The sequence below is a fragment of the Mus caroli genome, unplaced genomic scaffold, assembly GCF_978045245.1.
Source record: "Mus caroli unplaced genomic scaffold, Mus_caroli_1 scaffold_18, whole genome shotgun sequence".
Classification (NCBI taxonomy): domain Eukaryota; kingdom Metazoa; phylum Chordata; class Mammalia; order Rodentia; family Muridae; genus Mus; species Mus caroli.
This window is the reverse complement of record NW_028227273.1, coordinates 16,655,235-16,672,079: the sequence shown is the minus strand read 5'-3', so window position 1 is coordinate 16,672,079 and position 16,845 is coordinate 16,655,235. Positions and strand designations below refer to the sequence as shown.

Below are 16,845 nucleotides of genomic sequence, written 5' to 3'. Positions count from 1 at the left end.
CCGCTATCTCTTAGTTGGGAGTAAACTCTGTTAACCAGAGCAGGAGCGGAGCAGAAAAGGAGAAGCTCTGAGTATACAGGTATCTTCTGCCTCTCAGGAGGCAGATTTCAGAGTAACCTGGTCCTCTATCCAGTAACGGTTGCCATACCTGACATGTTCTATTTCCAGAAGGAGGAATAGTTTGATGAGCAGAGAAGTTGAATCCAGGATCAGTCAGGCTACCACAGCTAATTCTTGGAGCATCCCATATGGTGCAGAGGAGAGGTCTATTTCCTTTTAGACCTGGAGTTGAAGGACCTCCCAAGTACCTTGTATGAGGCCTCACCATATCATTCTGCCTGGTGCTTCCTCTTTCCTCCTAGGATAGGAAAGCTCTGTATTTAAATTTTTAGGTTTCAAGGATTAAGATAAGAAAGATTCAACCTGCACTGGATTCTGATCATCTCAGATTTGATCAACTTGGAGGGCTAATCAAATTTCATTAAATTTTGCCTTCGATCTCTGTTGATTTTTCTCTGTAAAATTGTTTTAAGGTATAATGTTCCGTAATAGAAAACTATAAAAGCATTTGTCTTAGAAGCATGCTGTTCTTCATCCTATAAAATGACCGTTGCTAAGGGAACTACTTGCAAAAAAAAAAAAAAAAAAGAAAAAGAAAAGAAAAAAAATAGACTATTGATTAGGTGGGGCCAGAGAATTGAAAGGTTTTCTTTTCAAAAAAGTAGAGAAATATCTATAAGATAATGTTGGCTTCAGAGAGCTGTTTCAGGCTGATGGAGAGGGTGCTGGTGGCATCAGCCTTGACTGCGATCCTGTAGGTGTGGCCAGTGCTGCAGCTAAGGCACTTCAGCTGAGAGACAAAGTGGTCCAGAGCCAGGGAGATCATGACGAGCTGCTGCCTCTTAGTTCTGATTCTGCATTCAGGACAAATGGTCTCCCTCTGTTAAGACAGGGAGAAGCACCTGGTCTTCAAAGAGCTTGGCTCTGAAAATGGCCTTCTTGGAAGGATGATAATGCCACCAGGTGTTAAGTGGACGTCGTCTGAGAGACAAACAGAGAAAGAGATTAATGGCATATGATTCCTAGTCAGAAATGACCAGTGTCCTAGCAGGTCTTTAAAATATGTGTCTCACCCAGTGCTCTTGTAACAAGCTTTTTCAAATAAGACCAGCTTTAAAGTGTTTTTAAAATGTTTTGTTTTTATTATAGTCATCTCGAAACCCTTTTTTTCTTGCCACCTCTTGTGTTGGTTTTATAACAGGCTATACTGTTATTTACACCTGTACAGGCTGATGGAGAGGGTGCTGGTGGCATCAGCCTTGACTGCGATCCTGTAGGTGTGGCCAGTGCTGCAGCTAAGGCACTTCAGCTGAGAGACAAAGTGGTCCAGAGCCAGGGAGGATACAGAAATTGATAGTGTTCTGGCCTGTTAGGTCTCTGGCTTATCGGAGAAGTTTAACTTAGATAAAACCTTAATATCTGTGCAGATGCTTGCAGGTAGATGATGGAACAGCTTATTCTTCTGGGCATTGGAGAAGACATCTCAAAAGAGGTCACATTCAGGGTGGGGATTTAGCTCAGTGGTAGAGCGCTTGCCTAGCAAGCTCAAGGCCCTGGGTTTGGTCCTCAGCTCTGGAAGAAAAAAAGTCACAGTGACCTGCGTCTCACTGGAAGAATGAATAAGAATTATGTTGAAGCAAAAGAAAACCTGGGTTGTAGGTAGAAACACAAAGTAGTGGGAACAGTTATAGGCTCGAAGCAAGAACCTCAATGCACATGTAAGATAATAGGTGTGAGAGCAATCACGAGAAGAAGGCTCTGTCAGTACCATGGCGAAGTTTGGACTCTGTTGTCTGGCAAGAGAGGACCATTAAATAGTCTTGGCTTTTAAAGAAACACAGCCAAAGGGCAAGGGAAATGTGGTAGGGAGAGAGTACAGGACTAGGTGGTACACCCCTCTCCATGCCCCACGATGGTAAACGTGGGTATGAGGTGGCACGCTCGGGCACGCGTGTGCGCACACACACACACACACACACCACAGTGATGATTTAATGTCGGAATGGGGTGTTTATTGCGGGAAGAATTATTGTGTAAGAAGCAAACCCATTTGGAAATGCTGTACATACTTTAAAAGTCAGTAATAAGAGATTTCCTTTCATTAAAGAAGAAAATAAAGTCAGACAATAGGGATACACACCTTTAATCCTAGCATTTGGGAGTCAGATCTCTGAGTGTGAGGCCAGCCTGGTCTACAGAATGAGTTCTGGGACAGCCACACAGAGAAACCTGTCTCTAAAAGGCAGGGGGTTGGGGGAGGGAGGGAGAGGAAGAAAAAGAGGAAGAGGAGGAGGAGGAGGAAGAAAACATGGGTAGTCTTTCCAGTGGTTCAAATGTCTTATAAATTACTTACAAGTTTTGAATCTCTGAGGATTAATCTCTGCATTGCAAATTTTAATGTGCTGTCACAAGCAGTCACAGTTCCCCTGAACTGTACCAAGACTGTCCAAATAGCACGTCAGCAGCTCCACACATCTAGGAGACATCACTGAGGTACGACACCATGTCCTAACTAAGGACAGAGAGAGCTTTCCAAGCTTGAGCTGCTCAGTGTACTTTCTAGTTTTCAGAGAACTGTGAGGATTTCAGTTACCATGCAGTTTGCCTTTGTACGTGTGAGTATTATTTATGTGTTAAATGGGCAAAGAGAACAGGTTATAAACTAGATCACTCAGGTGTCTGCTTAAACTTTATAAGCAGAAGATCATCAAAGCTGGGTCATTGATTATGCAAATGAGCCTACTCTGAAATCAAAACAGAGAGGTTTTGGTTTTTTTCCCCCTCTCTTCTGCTATTTCATAGAATCATCCTGAAGCTCTTTAGGCTGTGATTTCTTCTCCTAAGTGTCCTTGGCAAGAAAATTATTTCAGTAAGGGAAACACAAGAGAGAATGATCTTGTGTAGTGTGTGGTGGAGGGATGGCATCAGTATCGTTAGCTTGGTAGAGACCATAGCTGTTTGCTTGCGCCGTCTTGTAAGAGAAAATACACCTCCGCACCATGCTATGAATTCATGTCAGGGCCTCACCTTGGCTAGGCAGCACTATCGTAGCGTTGCACACCACAGCTGGAAAACACTGTCTTGAGATGACATTTACTCTTCAGTGCGAGCAGCAGGTGTAAGCGTTCTTAAATGCAAGCACTTTGAAGTTTTCTCTGTAGATATCGTTATCTGAAACATGTTTGCCGTCCAGCAGTCAGTCCCACTTGGGGTGTGTGATAGGGTCTTTTAAAGATAACATGAAAATAACGTGTGTCATGTCCCCGGCGACCAGTACCGAAGTACTTGGTTTTCATTAAGAGGTATTTGAAGTAGGAGGAACATAGTTAAAAATGGAGCGTAACTAATGTTTCTTATGTTTGTCGCATTTTTCTGAACTGGGTCCAGAGCAGGGGTTGGGGTTGGGGTTGGGGATGGGGAATTTTAATTCTCGTTTTTTAACTGTGTGTACCTCTATGCGTATGTAGTTGAGCGTACAGATTCTGACGGGGATCAGAAGGTGTCACATCTCCTAGAGAGGGAGTTACAGGGGATGATGTTACAGTGTGGGGACCGGGGAATGGAACTCGGGGTCTGTGCAAAATCAGTACTCGCTCTTAATTGTGAACCACTTCTCCTGCCCCAAGACTGGCTTAGCCAGCCCCAAGGTTGACATTAGGACCTCATTGATTGCCATTTGTCTCATCCCAGGACAGACATTTGAATGGTCTCACCTTCAGAATGTCATGACCTGTCTCTCAACTAGGTTGTAGCCCTTTGTAGCTGAGGCTGTGATCCTCAGGTTTGTTGTAGGTAGTGTTGGGTGCCAGCAGTGGGTCCCAAAATATGCTGCCCTTCACTGCGTCTCCCCCCTCCCTCATGGCAGCAAATGATGCTTGATGTTCATTGGCTTCCTTGCTGTATTGTACAATACAGTGAGGAAAAGTTAACCTATTAACAAAGGTAACGAACTCATATATAACTTATAGTAAACATGAAATGGTCAAAGAAGCTTTATTTAAAAATTAAGAAGTGTGTATGCACACCTGTGTGTGTGTGTATGCGTGTACACTCGGGAGCTCGTGTGTGCATGGGAGTGGGACATGCCTTTGCATATGGAAGTGAGAGAGCAACCCTGGGTACCATTCCTTAGACACCAGTCACTCTTTATTTATTTTCTGAGAAAGGGTCTGTGGAACTCACCGATTCAACTATGCTGACTAGCCAGCCGTCCAGAGATCCCCGTCACCTCCTCCCCAGCACTGAGACACAGAAGCACACCCGCTTTTCTTGGGTCCTCCTGTGTATACAGTATGCACTTTGCTGACCAAGCTATCTCTCGAGCCCTGTGCCGTCCCCCCACCCCCAATTAAGTATTTTGTAGGAATCGTAGTTGGTGAGGCACACAGGAGACATACACTTTGACCCCAAATGTGACGATTTCATGTCTACATGTGTGGCTGTATTTCAGGCTTCCCAGTGACTTAGGAGGTAGCCTGCATTCATATGTACAATTTCTGCCCAAACTGCCTTTCGCAAATGATGGCCTCCCATTTGGGTGCTGATCTTGACATCCCGGTGTGTGTTTGATCTCAAGGCCTTGGAAGAAAGCGGAGAGAAAACCTGTCTCTGGGTAATTGTCTTGCAGATGAGGACTGGGATGATGACCAGCTACTAGGTTTTGAACCCTGCAATGAGAACCTTATCTCCGGCTGCAACATAATCAATGGGAAATGCGAATGTGGTACCATCCGAACCTGCAACAATCCCTTTGAGTTTCCAAGGAAGGATATGTGCCTTTCAGCATTAAAGAGGATCGAAGGTAAGCATGCTTTGTTGTTGTTGTTGTTGTTGTTGTTGTTTACTGTCTTGTTTGCTCGACTCCACCTTGTGCAGCCGAGCAGTGATAGCATTTGAGCCTCCAAAGGCAAGGGCAACCTTAGAAGAGTCCTAATGGAGAAGCTTACAGTGTGTCAGGTGCTGATGCAGTTGAAGCACATGTTTCCCAGAAGTATGGGCTATGGTGCGCAGTCCTCCTGTGAGCAGGGTACCTTGTGCCAGCTGGCCTAGGTCACCTCTGCATAATGGATGATTTCATGAGTGGTGCGCTCGCTCGGGATCAGCATCTGTTGTCACTGGGTCCATTCTGCTTGATTGGCCCTAGCGTGGCGCTCTGCTAATTAGAAAGATGGCTCATCTGGCAGAGGGGAAGAAGTGGAGAGAGGAGAGAAGTGTGCCGGTAACACTGAAAGCTAAGGTGAACTTTGCCAGGAGCCAGAATCAGGCAGGTATGAATGGATAGTGAGACACTTCACCTCTGGAGAGAGTTCGGAAATTAAATCAAAGTCGCAAGAGAATTACACTAATATATATGGTCCAGAAACTTTGTCTGTTCGTGCATATAACCTAGAAAAAGCAATTGATAGCTTGAAAATATATTTGTAAACATGGAAACCCCAGTGGAAGAACCCTGAGCTAAGTGCTGAAGCTTGCAACAAGAGTTAAGAAGAGGGAGGCCTAGATGCTAGCCCTGCCCTACCAGGACTGGGTTTTCCCTCATCCCCGGGTTCTTCCTGGTCAGGGGAGAGAGATGACAGAAAAGGAGTGTTAACAGGAGACAGTCTTAAGTTCACCCCTTTCCTTCAGAATGTTGTCCTTCAAAGAATGACAAAACATACAGTTTAGACTAGCAAGGATTTTCTGTGTCCAAATCCAAGGCAGCCCCTGGGGCAGCTGAGCAGGACCGAAGTTTCTGGAATGTATTAGCTTTACAATGTATTAGATTTATTAAGCCGTTCAAATAATAAGGCATTTATAATAACCTATAAAATAGTGCTGCTCTTTTGCACTTACCAGAACTACTCAACAGTTGAGAGACTGTAGTAGAAAATAATAAAAATAAAATAATAAAAACAAAAGTATTCTGTGACTGAACCCAGGCAGGGACTCATGCATGCTAGGCAAGGGATTAACTGATGGTGTGTGTGTGTGTGTGTGTGTGTGTGTATTCTTCTCTTATACATTACATCCCAGTCATAGTTTCCCCTCCCTCTACTCCTCCCAGTTCTCACACACCTCCTCTCTACCCCAAATCCACTCCTCCTCTGTTTCCCTTAAAAAAGGAGGAGGCCATCAGAAATATCAATGGAACACAGCATGGCAAGTTATAAGAAGACCAGGCACAAACCCTCCTATACAGGCTAGATGTGCCAACCAGTAAGAGGAAGAGGGTCCCAAGTGCAGACAAAAGAGTCAGAGACACACCCTCTCCCACTGTTAGGAGTCCCACAAGAACACCAAGCTACACAACCATAACATATGTGCAGAGGGCTTAGCACATATGTTATGTGACTTACAGGGTCCATGATTTAGTCATTGTGAGCCCCTCTGAGCCCTGCTTAGTTGAGTCTGTGGGCTGACGTTTCTCTCCGGCCTAACAAAACATTTTAGAACTACAGAGAGAAGGAAATAACACTCCTTCTAGTCCTTAAGTTTTGTACGTGGCCGATTCGAGCTCTCACATATAGATCCGTTACACGGTCACCTAGAGTTATAGATGATTTAGTTACATGCTTGTTTAAATCGTTTTATCCATATTTTAGAAGTCATATGAAATAATATGCCAGGCTAGGTCTGCCACATCTTGCCATTCTTACACTTACGAAACAGCTGTATCCAGTGTTCCCCATGCTCTGCTGTGACTGTCCCTCAGACACTTTGCAGTCACTTAACTAATGCCCTGCTCTTGAGCATGGTCTCTTCACGGCCATCTAGGTTGTTTTGAGATGTAGCAGTTTGATTAAGAAAGCTGTGTCACCAGACCTCCTGTCTGTTCACGTACAATTAGGACAGTTTCGTCTGTAATAAATTAGGCATTTGTGCGTAACCTTCGTGATGACTTTCAAAGAGTGATTCTATGGTGGCTGTGTGTGACATCTCTTGTCTCTTACGTTGAGATCGTTCCACAGGAATTGCTGTGTCTAGTTAAATTACTTTACTTAAAAAAAGCTCGTTTTGTCAGAAGGCTTTCATGTAATCCAAGGTAGGATTGATTGAGGCCATGGAGGGCTAAATGGTTTGTTATTCAAAATAAGGCGTTCTGTAGTTTTTGAGATCATTTCAAGATCTCAGGACTGGGGGAATTTCCCTTTTCTGAGGAGTAATTTGGAGGGGGGAGGAATCTCTTATTGTTAAACATGTGAAACTTAAAGATGATCTTAGGCTTATGTGTAATTGAGCCTGTAAGACTGTTAAAAGTTTGAATATGTCGTTGGAATACTGTAGACGTCTTCCAGTCGAGCAAGATTCACCTAGAACTGTATCTTAAGCTATGATGGAGGTAAAGTGTTTAGTAATGGGCTTTAGAACTGAAAACAACCTGAACTAAAACACACAATCTTGAACTGGGAATTTACATGGCCTTACATGTGTGACACTAGGAAAACTGGTCAAAAAGAGCAAGGTTTCATGCAGGGATTGGATAGGACTGGGTGGCACATTTGGTGTTGTGCAGTGAACATCGTGAAAAGGAGGCAGAGACATGGGGCTTTGGGAATCCTTCCCTGAGTTAGCTACAAGCTCTAAGGAGTAACGTCAAATGAGGTGTACTTTCTCACAGGTTGAAGAAAGGTGGGCAGCCATAATGAGCGTTATTTTCTATCACTGTCTTACCCTGCATGGGCAGATAAACTTGTGGAAGAGGCTTGGTGGGAGAAACGGGAATTGAATCCACCTCTGAGAAACCCATCGAGTAGTTCTACAGAAATAGGAATCGATAAGCAAACTTGGACAGAAAAGATGATACACCCATCGGAGTACTTGGACTTGATTGAATCAGTGAGCTTTGTTGGCGAAAACGAGTGGATTAGCTTAGTGGATGATGGTCAAGATAAAGTTTAGGGTCTGATATTTAGGATGTACACAGGGGCCGTTTGCCAAGTGTGGGATACAAGAAGAGCAGCTTTCGTGGGGAGATTGGTTGGGATCTACTTCCTAGGTTTGTTTTGCTATATTTGAGGTGTCCACGGAGAAGCAATGGAAAAGGATGTGTGTAATGGGCCTGGAGGGGCAGGGAGATCCAAAGTGGAGATAAGGGTGATGAGTCGCAGGCCAAGGAGAAGGTGGTATCCTCCATGCCTTCAGGGTCCATGGGTGATGTGAGTAGATGGAACGTGGTGTGACAGGAAATGGCGTAATAGAGGAGAAAGGGTCACACCAGCGTGACCTGAAGTGTAGTGAAGGCGGTGCCAGAAGGAGTCCTCAGTCACAGCTGCTCTTAGCTAGGCGACAAATTCACGCACAAAGACGTCATAGATCACTTTAACAGACTGTGAAGTAATTGACTGATCGGCCCTGTTATTTTGTTTTGCTTTCCCTAAAGCTTGTAGGATTGTTTGTATTAGAGCAGGTCAGCCTGTCCCCAGAAGGGGTGCTGGTTCAAAGCAGAAATCCCAAGATAAGGAAGTGACTGGAAAGGGAGGTGATGACAAGATTATAATCCTGGCCTATTAGGATCCAGAAGAACCCTCCCTCCACCAGTATGTCCATCTGGGCCTTCAGGCACCGTTCTCTTTACTGTTCAGCGCCCATGGCTTCCTCTCTGGTCCTGTTTAGCCAGGAGAAGCTGGGTGTGCACAGGGCCAGTGAACTCTCTGGCTCCCCTCTCCACTCTGCTCTTCCATCAGCTGAAGGACTTCTGTGTGGCTGTAAGAGTGCAGGAGCATAAACTGCATCTTGCCAGAGAAGTTTTAATTTCATCTTTAAACAAAAGATGTGTTATAAGGGACCTAAGGCAAACTCCGTTTACACAGTTTCCTATCTGTATTTATTTGCCAGGCTCTGTTCTCTGAAGCCAAGCTGGTTTTAACACGGAAACAGACACCTTCTATTCTTATGGGTTTTGTTGTTGTTGTTTGGTTGGTTGCTTGCTTTGCTTTGCTTTGCTTTATTTTGTTTTTCTTTTTGGATATTAAGGACCTCAGAGCACTGGCTTTTAACTAAATTTATTATTTCAGTTCTGTCTGAGGAAATGATATTGTTTCTTTCTAACACATTTTTAGGTTTTTTTTTAATACTTTCACGTTTTTCCCTCTGCAGCGTCAGGGGCCAAGACTAGATTTTATTTCTGATGGTTATCTTTCTCTTGGTCTCTTGACCCCATTACAAGCTAAGCTTGGTGGCCTCCTCAGGACTCTTGGTTCTTGTTGCCATTTATAATGTTTGTCACTAAACAAAAATCAACTAGTATTTTGAAAACAACATTGCACTGTGTGCTTTCATAGACCATTCTCCAAAAAAAAGATTGTTATTAATGTGTATATGAGGTAGAAGTAGGGGGTGCTCACAGAAAACACCCACAGGGAAAAAAATGTGGTAACATGATGCATTTATGTCTCCTGTGAGGCACTCCTCAGAAGTCTGTCCTGTTTCACTGGCCTGATGGAGATGCTTCCAGCTGCAGTAAGAAGGCTGCTGTCCTGTCACATAAGTACAGAGAAGGCAGAGGTGCTGGTCTTTCCCCTTGCAGGTTTCCTCCTGGGCAAGTCCCGTAGGGAGGGCCTGCTGTCTCCTAGTTTTCTCAGGAATCACCTACAGCAAGGGACTGTGCATGACCAGGAAGCCCCAGCAGAAAGGGCTCCTGCTGGCTTTCCTGACAGTGAGGAGGAGGACCATACAGTGTTTATACAGATCTGCTTCCCCTCCCCAGAGGAGTCAATTCATTATACTGGCCAAAGAGAACATTGTGTGTTTAATCACTAGAACAAGTTTGAACCACCTCTTGCATTGCTTCTCAAAAAAAAAAAAAAAAAGGAATAGGCTTCAAATTGCTTCACTTTAAATATTAATGCACTGTGGGTTCACTATGCAATTAAAGATTTCTTCCAAGTAAATGTTAAAAAGAAATTAAAAGGCGATGGAGGCATTTTACCTGTTATTCGTTAGTGGGTTGCAGGATGGCTTCATGGGTAAGGATGCTCGCTGCTAAGCTTGGTGGTCTGCATTTAATCCTTGGAACCTGTGTGATGGAAGGAGAGAACGGGCTCCTCCAAGTTGTCTCCATACACACATGCACATCCAATGAAAAAATGTAGAAAATCCTTATTATCACCACTACTATTGATATTAGTATTATGGTAACACATATTAAAGAGAAAGATAAATTCAGAAGTTAGATTCTGAAGAGATCCTCTGTTTGTAATAGAGGTGGCCCTTTGCATAACCTACCAGTCTGATCCTAAAATATGAGGGATGCAGCTAAAACCTCGTGTCTTTGGACTTTTGTGTAAATGATACCGATGTCCTACATGGCATTAAATATCAGTGCCCTCAAAATATTCCCTAATGTAATATTGACCATAATGGGAACAATAACATTGTGATGATTGGCTCATAGGTCATAGAAGTAGTTGTACATAACTGTTGGTTATTCAGGAACTCCATGTAGCAGAGTTAAACTTACAAGGCTCTTCTAACAAGGCTCTTCTAACACCTCATGAGTCTGTTATTCTGTTGACAAGAGGATAGACACGGGCTGTGTGTTGTACATCCGATGAGGTTTACCACACTTCGTGGCCTCTTCAAACCGCTGCAAAAACATATTCATTGATGATTCAACACATATATTTAATTATCTCCCTTCTCCTGCCCCCCCCAAAGGATAAACTCAACATATGTGTCTTTTAGAGACTCAAGCAAGCTGCTTTGGGGGAACCTTGCCCTCCCAACTTTAGGGCGTTAGTATTTGCAGATTTCTAATGGTTAAGTCGGATTCTTCTTCAAGATTACTAAATATAGATTTTGTTTTCCTTAAGTGAGTTAGTGCCAGGTTATGCTTATGACTACATAGCTGTATCTCATAGACACTGTCTTAAATTTTAATTTTAAATGGATCCAATTAATATTGCTTATCAACTTTGGAACTGCTAGGTCTTCTTGTGGCCAAGTGGAAAAAAAAACACATTATCCTCACCTTCCAGATGGCACAAGGATCTCATTACTACCAGGGTCCCCGATGGTTTTTCCTTTGGCTGCTTAAATGCCACTTACAGGTACTTACTCTGGTTATGAAAGACAGTAAGGCCTTTATGAAATTTTAAATCTGTATCACTGCCTCATTTATTTTATAAAGGCAATCATGAATTGATAATACCGTGTACTGTTCTCTAAAAAAAATCTTTTTTATAAAGAACTCGAAAATAAAACATCACACAGCAACATCAACTAGATTGCAGTCTGTATAGTGGACATCCACATAGACTCATTCTGTTTTTTCATTTGGGGAAAATAAATGCTTATACATACACACACACACACACACATATGGAGGTGTGTGTGTGTGTGTGTGTGTGTGTGTGTGTGTGTGTGGTGAGTGTGTGTCTTTAAATGACTTTAACCCCCATTACATGATAGGAGAAATAAAACAGAATCAAAGTAAAATATTTGAAACAGTAGACTTTTAGCTTAGGTTAAGTCAACACTTTAAAACTATATATTATAGGTATATTAGAGGTATAGATTTTTAGAAGAGTTATTGTTCAAACATATTTGAGTTCATTGCCAATTTGATGGTCTGATAAGCGGCACAGGAAAAACAGAAAGGGCTCCGAGAAGGCGGAAACCAGTGTCAAGTATCTGGGAAATAAAAACAGGAAGCTCCAGGAACTTGGCCTCAGACCAGTTGGAGGGAGCAGTCGCTTGAAAACCATTCATTTTACCTGCATTCTGGCTGTGAGACATTGTACAGTGACCTACCCATCTGGGAGTTGTGGGTTCTCCTGCTCTTCAAGGAGATAGGAGGAAGTCCTGATTAAAGATGTTGTGTCCGTTGCTAAGAGAAGCATGGTAGGTAGGTAAAGAGGGAAGTTTTCTTCCACTGCACCGGGAATGAACACAGGAAGGAATTAGTGTCAAGTGAACTTCCATATTGACATTCGAGCCGTGCTTCCCAGGCACATTCCGTAGGCAAGGACTCTTTTGAGGTCCTGTGCCATTCAATGATTCTTCCCTTTCTTTTGTTCCATCTTAACCTCTTTAAGAACATACGCAGCCACATTTTCCCGTCACCTCTTATGTCCTAAGATATGCTCAGTTCTACAATCTCCCTGCCCATCCTTGTCTAACCATGTCTGACCCTCATGTTAAAGCAACATCAGGCGTAGCAGAGAAGGTTTTTGCTTCACATGTAATATGTCTTATTTTAAAATGAGCAAGCACACTGTGCGTTTTAAGAATACATCAGTTATTGTTGCTAAAAGGACGAAATGCATCCTGGCCTCAAGCTAGGGCAGGGGTGCTCTTTCAGAACCAGCTTTAAACTTTCTGTTTGTACCTCCAGGAAGTGCTTACCAGATGCTGATCTAATGCCTGGCTTCAGCAGGCTTAGGGGTTTTTTCTCCCCTGAGTGGCTCTGGGCAGCCCCTCCTGTGTGTGTGGTTTCTGACTTGGCTGGAGGTGACCTCTCAGGTTTTCTCAGGGTTCAGCGTGTGCTCTGTTGTCACACGAAGCTGCTGAGTGGCTGCCTGGCCCAGCTGTATCCAGCTGAACCCTAGCCCTGCACAAAAAAACAAAAAACAAAAAACCAAAAACAAACAAACAAAAAAAAAACGTTTTTTTTTTTTTTCTATAGAATCCCAGCCCTCTGAGTGGCCACAGGGACAGCTAGGTGACATGAGCATTTGCTGAGATTCCCCAGAGGGAAGTGGGAGGTGGTTCTGCAGTGCCTGGGATTCTCCAGTCCCTGAGAGCAGACCAGCTGCTCTGAGCTGGGTCATCTCCACCAACCAGAGGCTGTGGACCATCCCAGGTTTCCTGAGCCACTCGCCGTTCAAATGTGTGCCTCATTCATTAGTGTCGTTCTTATTCCCAGGCCATTATCTGGTACTGTGGACACGGCACCCAAGTCAGGTGACGTGTCCACAGTCTTTTTACTAGAGAGAGGAGGGGGGGGTCTATGAGAGGAAGCTCAAGCATGATTTTATGAGCACAGTGGCTTTAATGAGAATCTGCCTTCAGTCAAAAGCTGATGATTTCAAGTGTCCTTATGGCCTGTCAGGGTAGGGAAGGATTTTTTGGTAGACTTATTTTATGCTTTTCCAGGCTTGCAGTATTGCATGGTTATTAGTATCTTGGTTAAGAGGTCATCTGGGAGGAAAGGTTCCTTTAAATACAGGTTTTCTTTTTTTTCTTCTCCCCTCCCCTCCCCTCCCCTCCCCTCCCCTCCCCTCCCTTCCCTTCCCCTCCCTCTTTCTTTCCTTCCTTCCTTTTCTTCCTACTTTTTTTTTTTTGGAATGAAAATGGAAAGATCTTTGTGAATAAAAGGGACAAAGTTGAATGCATACAACTCCACACAGATGTGCCCCCCTCAGCCCCAGTAAGAAGCTAGTTTCTCCCACTTGCAGCTGAAAGGCACCAGGATCAACCTTCTGTGGAGCATGAGGGTGGCTTCGTTTGTCCTTTTCCAGGATTGATCATCCCATCCTGTTCTTTCCAGGCTTGTGTTCAGCTCAGAACCCCAGCCTCACGTTTCTCTTTTTTTATACACTTTCTTACCATCTAGGAAGATGTTCACCCAGGCAGTGACATACTCAGGACAGCCAGATGCAAATGGAATGGCGCTGAGTGTGGGAGCTGAGAGAGATAGACATTCATGAGCAACAAAAATCAATTGGACGGAGTTTTAATTAGTTGCAAAGCCCTTCTGTGACTCCTAGACAGGCTGTTTACCTCTAGATCTGATGTCTCTGTTCCTTGTGAAATGTGCGACTTTCTCAAGAAAGTCATTTCAGGGTTCATTAACATTCAACCTTTGGTTTAAAAAAGTTTAGAAATGTCCTACTCATAAAATTTGGTGCATCCCTTAGTACATATTGACCTCTGCCATGCATATGGTAGTAGCCTGGGCACTCAGATAATCTCTTTGGATATGGGGTTCCTCTTGTAATGGTATATGGGCGCTAAGACAAGAAGAGCGGCCCATGTAAGCTGCTGCTGCTGCTGCTGGAGTCCTGGGCATTGTCTTTTCTATGGCACCTTCCTGCTTTTGATTTGTGACCCCTGTTGCTCAGTGTTTTTTGCATCAGGAGGAAGTGATGCGGTAAGTGGTGACTGCAGAGCTGGGGAGGGAAGAGATTAACACAAGATGAATTCATGTGTGTGTGGTTTTCAGGGGCTGGACTCTTCCTCTGAATCAAGGATGTATTCTTTGTTTCTGGCTTACGACTTCCTAGTTTTCCAGCGGGTAGGGGAACCTTTTATTCTTTTCTCTGTCGCTGGAAGTCTTTTTTTTTTTTTTTAATTTTTTTAATTTCCCGAAAAGCAAGTACAGTGTTTTCTGCTTATCAGCGGCCTTTCTTTTCCTGTTCCAATAACAAGAGAACAATACAGGAATTTAATAATGTTTAAAGATTGATGCCACTTTCGCCCAATGTATCCATATATTTGTCTGCAGATAAAAATTGAGGTTTTATGAAACAGAAGAAAGCATTTTGCTGGTAATATGAACCAAAAGCGTCATCTATGTCCCCCCTTCCTTTCCCTTTCATCTAGTTCAGAGAATGAAATGGGTTTTATTTTTCTCTTAAAAAAATGTGTTCAGGATGTCTGCTGTTAAAAGAACAGAAATTAATAAGATTGGTAAGAACACTGGTTGAGCTCTGCCAGAAGGGCCTGTAAAGGCATCTAGAAGACCTCCTAGTTTCATTTAATGTATTTATATTATATTATATTATATTATATGAAAGATTCTTATTTACTGTTCATAGACTTTTAAAAATACCAGCAATGTGTGTCTTTTCAACAGTGGATGGAAAGGCCACTAATGAGAGTTTTGGTGCAATTTGAAGTGTGTGTGTCCTTTCAGATGATCCCTGCAAATTCTGTGTGTGTGTGTGTGTGTGTGTGTGTTGACCTATTTTTGGTCATTCTAGGAGCTTTGGCCCTAAGGGACCTTCCACCATTCTCTGGTGTGTGAAACAGAAACTTCGGTTCTCAGTTGTGTCTGATCCCAGGGTTTGGTAAGCAGGCAGGGTTTTAAACCGCCTAGATACTTCCCACAGGACATTTACAGCGATGTTTATCTCTGCTTTACTGAAGAGAAAGTAAGACTTGCACTTTCTTAGTACCTGTTGGCCCTCTGCTTGCTAATCAGACTGGAATCTTCTAAATGCTTTCCCGTTGAGAGCCAGCTCGTCTCTGTCCATCAGGAATGTTGCAAATGGCATTAGGCTGTGGTCTTGTTATATATCTTAGTATGATGTGCGACTCAAACATGTTATCTGCATGTTCCTTTATGCCTCTCTGACTGAACCCATATCTGCTAAATGCCTCTGGGGAGTTTTTTTGTTTTTGTTTTGTTGTTTTGTTTTTCTACATCAAGGATTAACGTGTGTAATCATATGTGTATATATATGACTAATAGGTAATACTTGGCAATCGGTGTGTCTGTCTCATTAGTTCTGCTGTGTGTGTGTGTGCACATCCACATATGTGCTGTTAAACATAACAAAGCTGGTAATGGTGTTACAGTCCCTGGTTACAAGTTTCCTGAAGGCTTTGCTCCTCTTTGATGGCTGTGGATTCCCTGCTAACCTCTGGCTATACGGACATTCCAGCCATTCTTTCTAAGAGCCGGTGTGATTTTTATAAGCTTGGTAAACATCTGTGGGAGAAAAGAACAAGCTATAACTCTTCAAATAAATATTATTCAACCTCCTTCCACTTTCATTTCCCTTATCACTGGGACAACCACACCCGAGTTTGCTATTAAACTATGTTGTCTATCAGCTTCCCACATGCCAACAAAGCAAAGGAAACACAACCGATAAAGTTGAATACTGTCTTCCTTCTGTTGACATTTCTACAGCAACAAGTCAGAAAGTTTGTCTCCTCTGAATAGACAAGAGGTGTCATGGGTCAGGATCAGATGGCATACCCATGGGTAACCATGGTGACTCTCAGCAGAGTTATTTAGAACATTCTGGAATTCTGATAAACTGAAGAAGAGTGACTATTAACTTACAAACTGCTTGCTTCATTTTTCTATATATGGAGAGGGAAAAAATGGGGGCACAGGTAAAGCTATCGTGGAATACCTGGTCTCTGACTCTCAGAGTCAAGGCCATTTCAGCTCTCCCTGTGTCAGCAGTTCTCAGCCTCTGGGTCACAACCCTCGTGTGTGTGTGTGTGTGTGTGGGGGGGGTGGTCTAATGACTTTCAAAGGAATCTCCTAAGACCATCATCAGAAAACAGATCTTTATATTACAATTCTTAGCAGGAGCAAGATCAGTTACAGAGTAGTAATGAGGCTATGGTTGGAGTCCCCTGTGACAGCCTTACAGTCCCTGGTTACAAGTTTCCTGAAGGCTTTGCTCCTCTTTGAAGGCGATGGATGCCCTTCTAACCTCTGGCCGTAAAGACTATGGTTGGGAGTCACCACAGCTTGAGGAACTGTGTTAAAGGACCCTAGCTTAGGGAAGTTGAGGACCACTGCTCTACGTGAAACTTTGTCTTGGAGAAGCTCCTGTATTTGCCCATTCTTGTGGTAAGAGGATTTTGCTGAATTTTACGGCACTGAAGTCTTCACCGCATGTTAGAGCTGTATACAAAATCCTGACGGGACTTTGATGTTTCATGCTTTTTACTGTCAATTCTCCAGTAACAAGCCCAGCAAGATTTATTTTATTATTATTATTTTTTTGCCACTCCTCTCCTCCAAAGTTCCTTCTGTTTCAGATTTGTTTCCGAAAACTCCATTACAACTCATAGCAGCAAATGGCGTGCACTCCATGACCACTTGTGTATGATCATGGC

General features: G+C 43.3%; 1 protein-coding gene across 3 annotated transcripts in view; it reads left to right on the top strand.

The window, feature by feature from the left end:
• The window catches only part of Crim1 (cysteine rich transmembrane BMP regulator 1), a 179,351-nt gene that overhangs the window by 33,342 nt on the left and 129,164 nt on the right, over positions 1–16,845 (top strand). For all 3 annotated transcript variants that reach the window (XM_029471628.2, XM_085833189.1, XM_021186083.3), the window contains exon 2: positions 4,688–4,861. In XM_029471628.2, the coding sequence (XP_029327488.1) occupies positions 4,688–4,861 (174 nt within the window). The remainder of the gene's footprint in view (positions 1–4,687; positions 4,862–16,845) is intronic.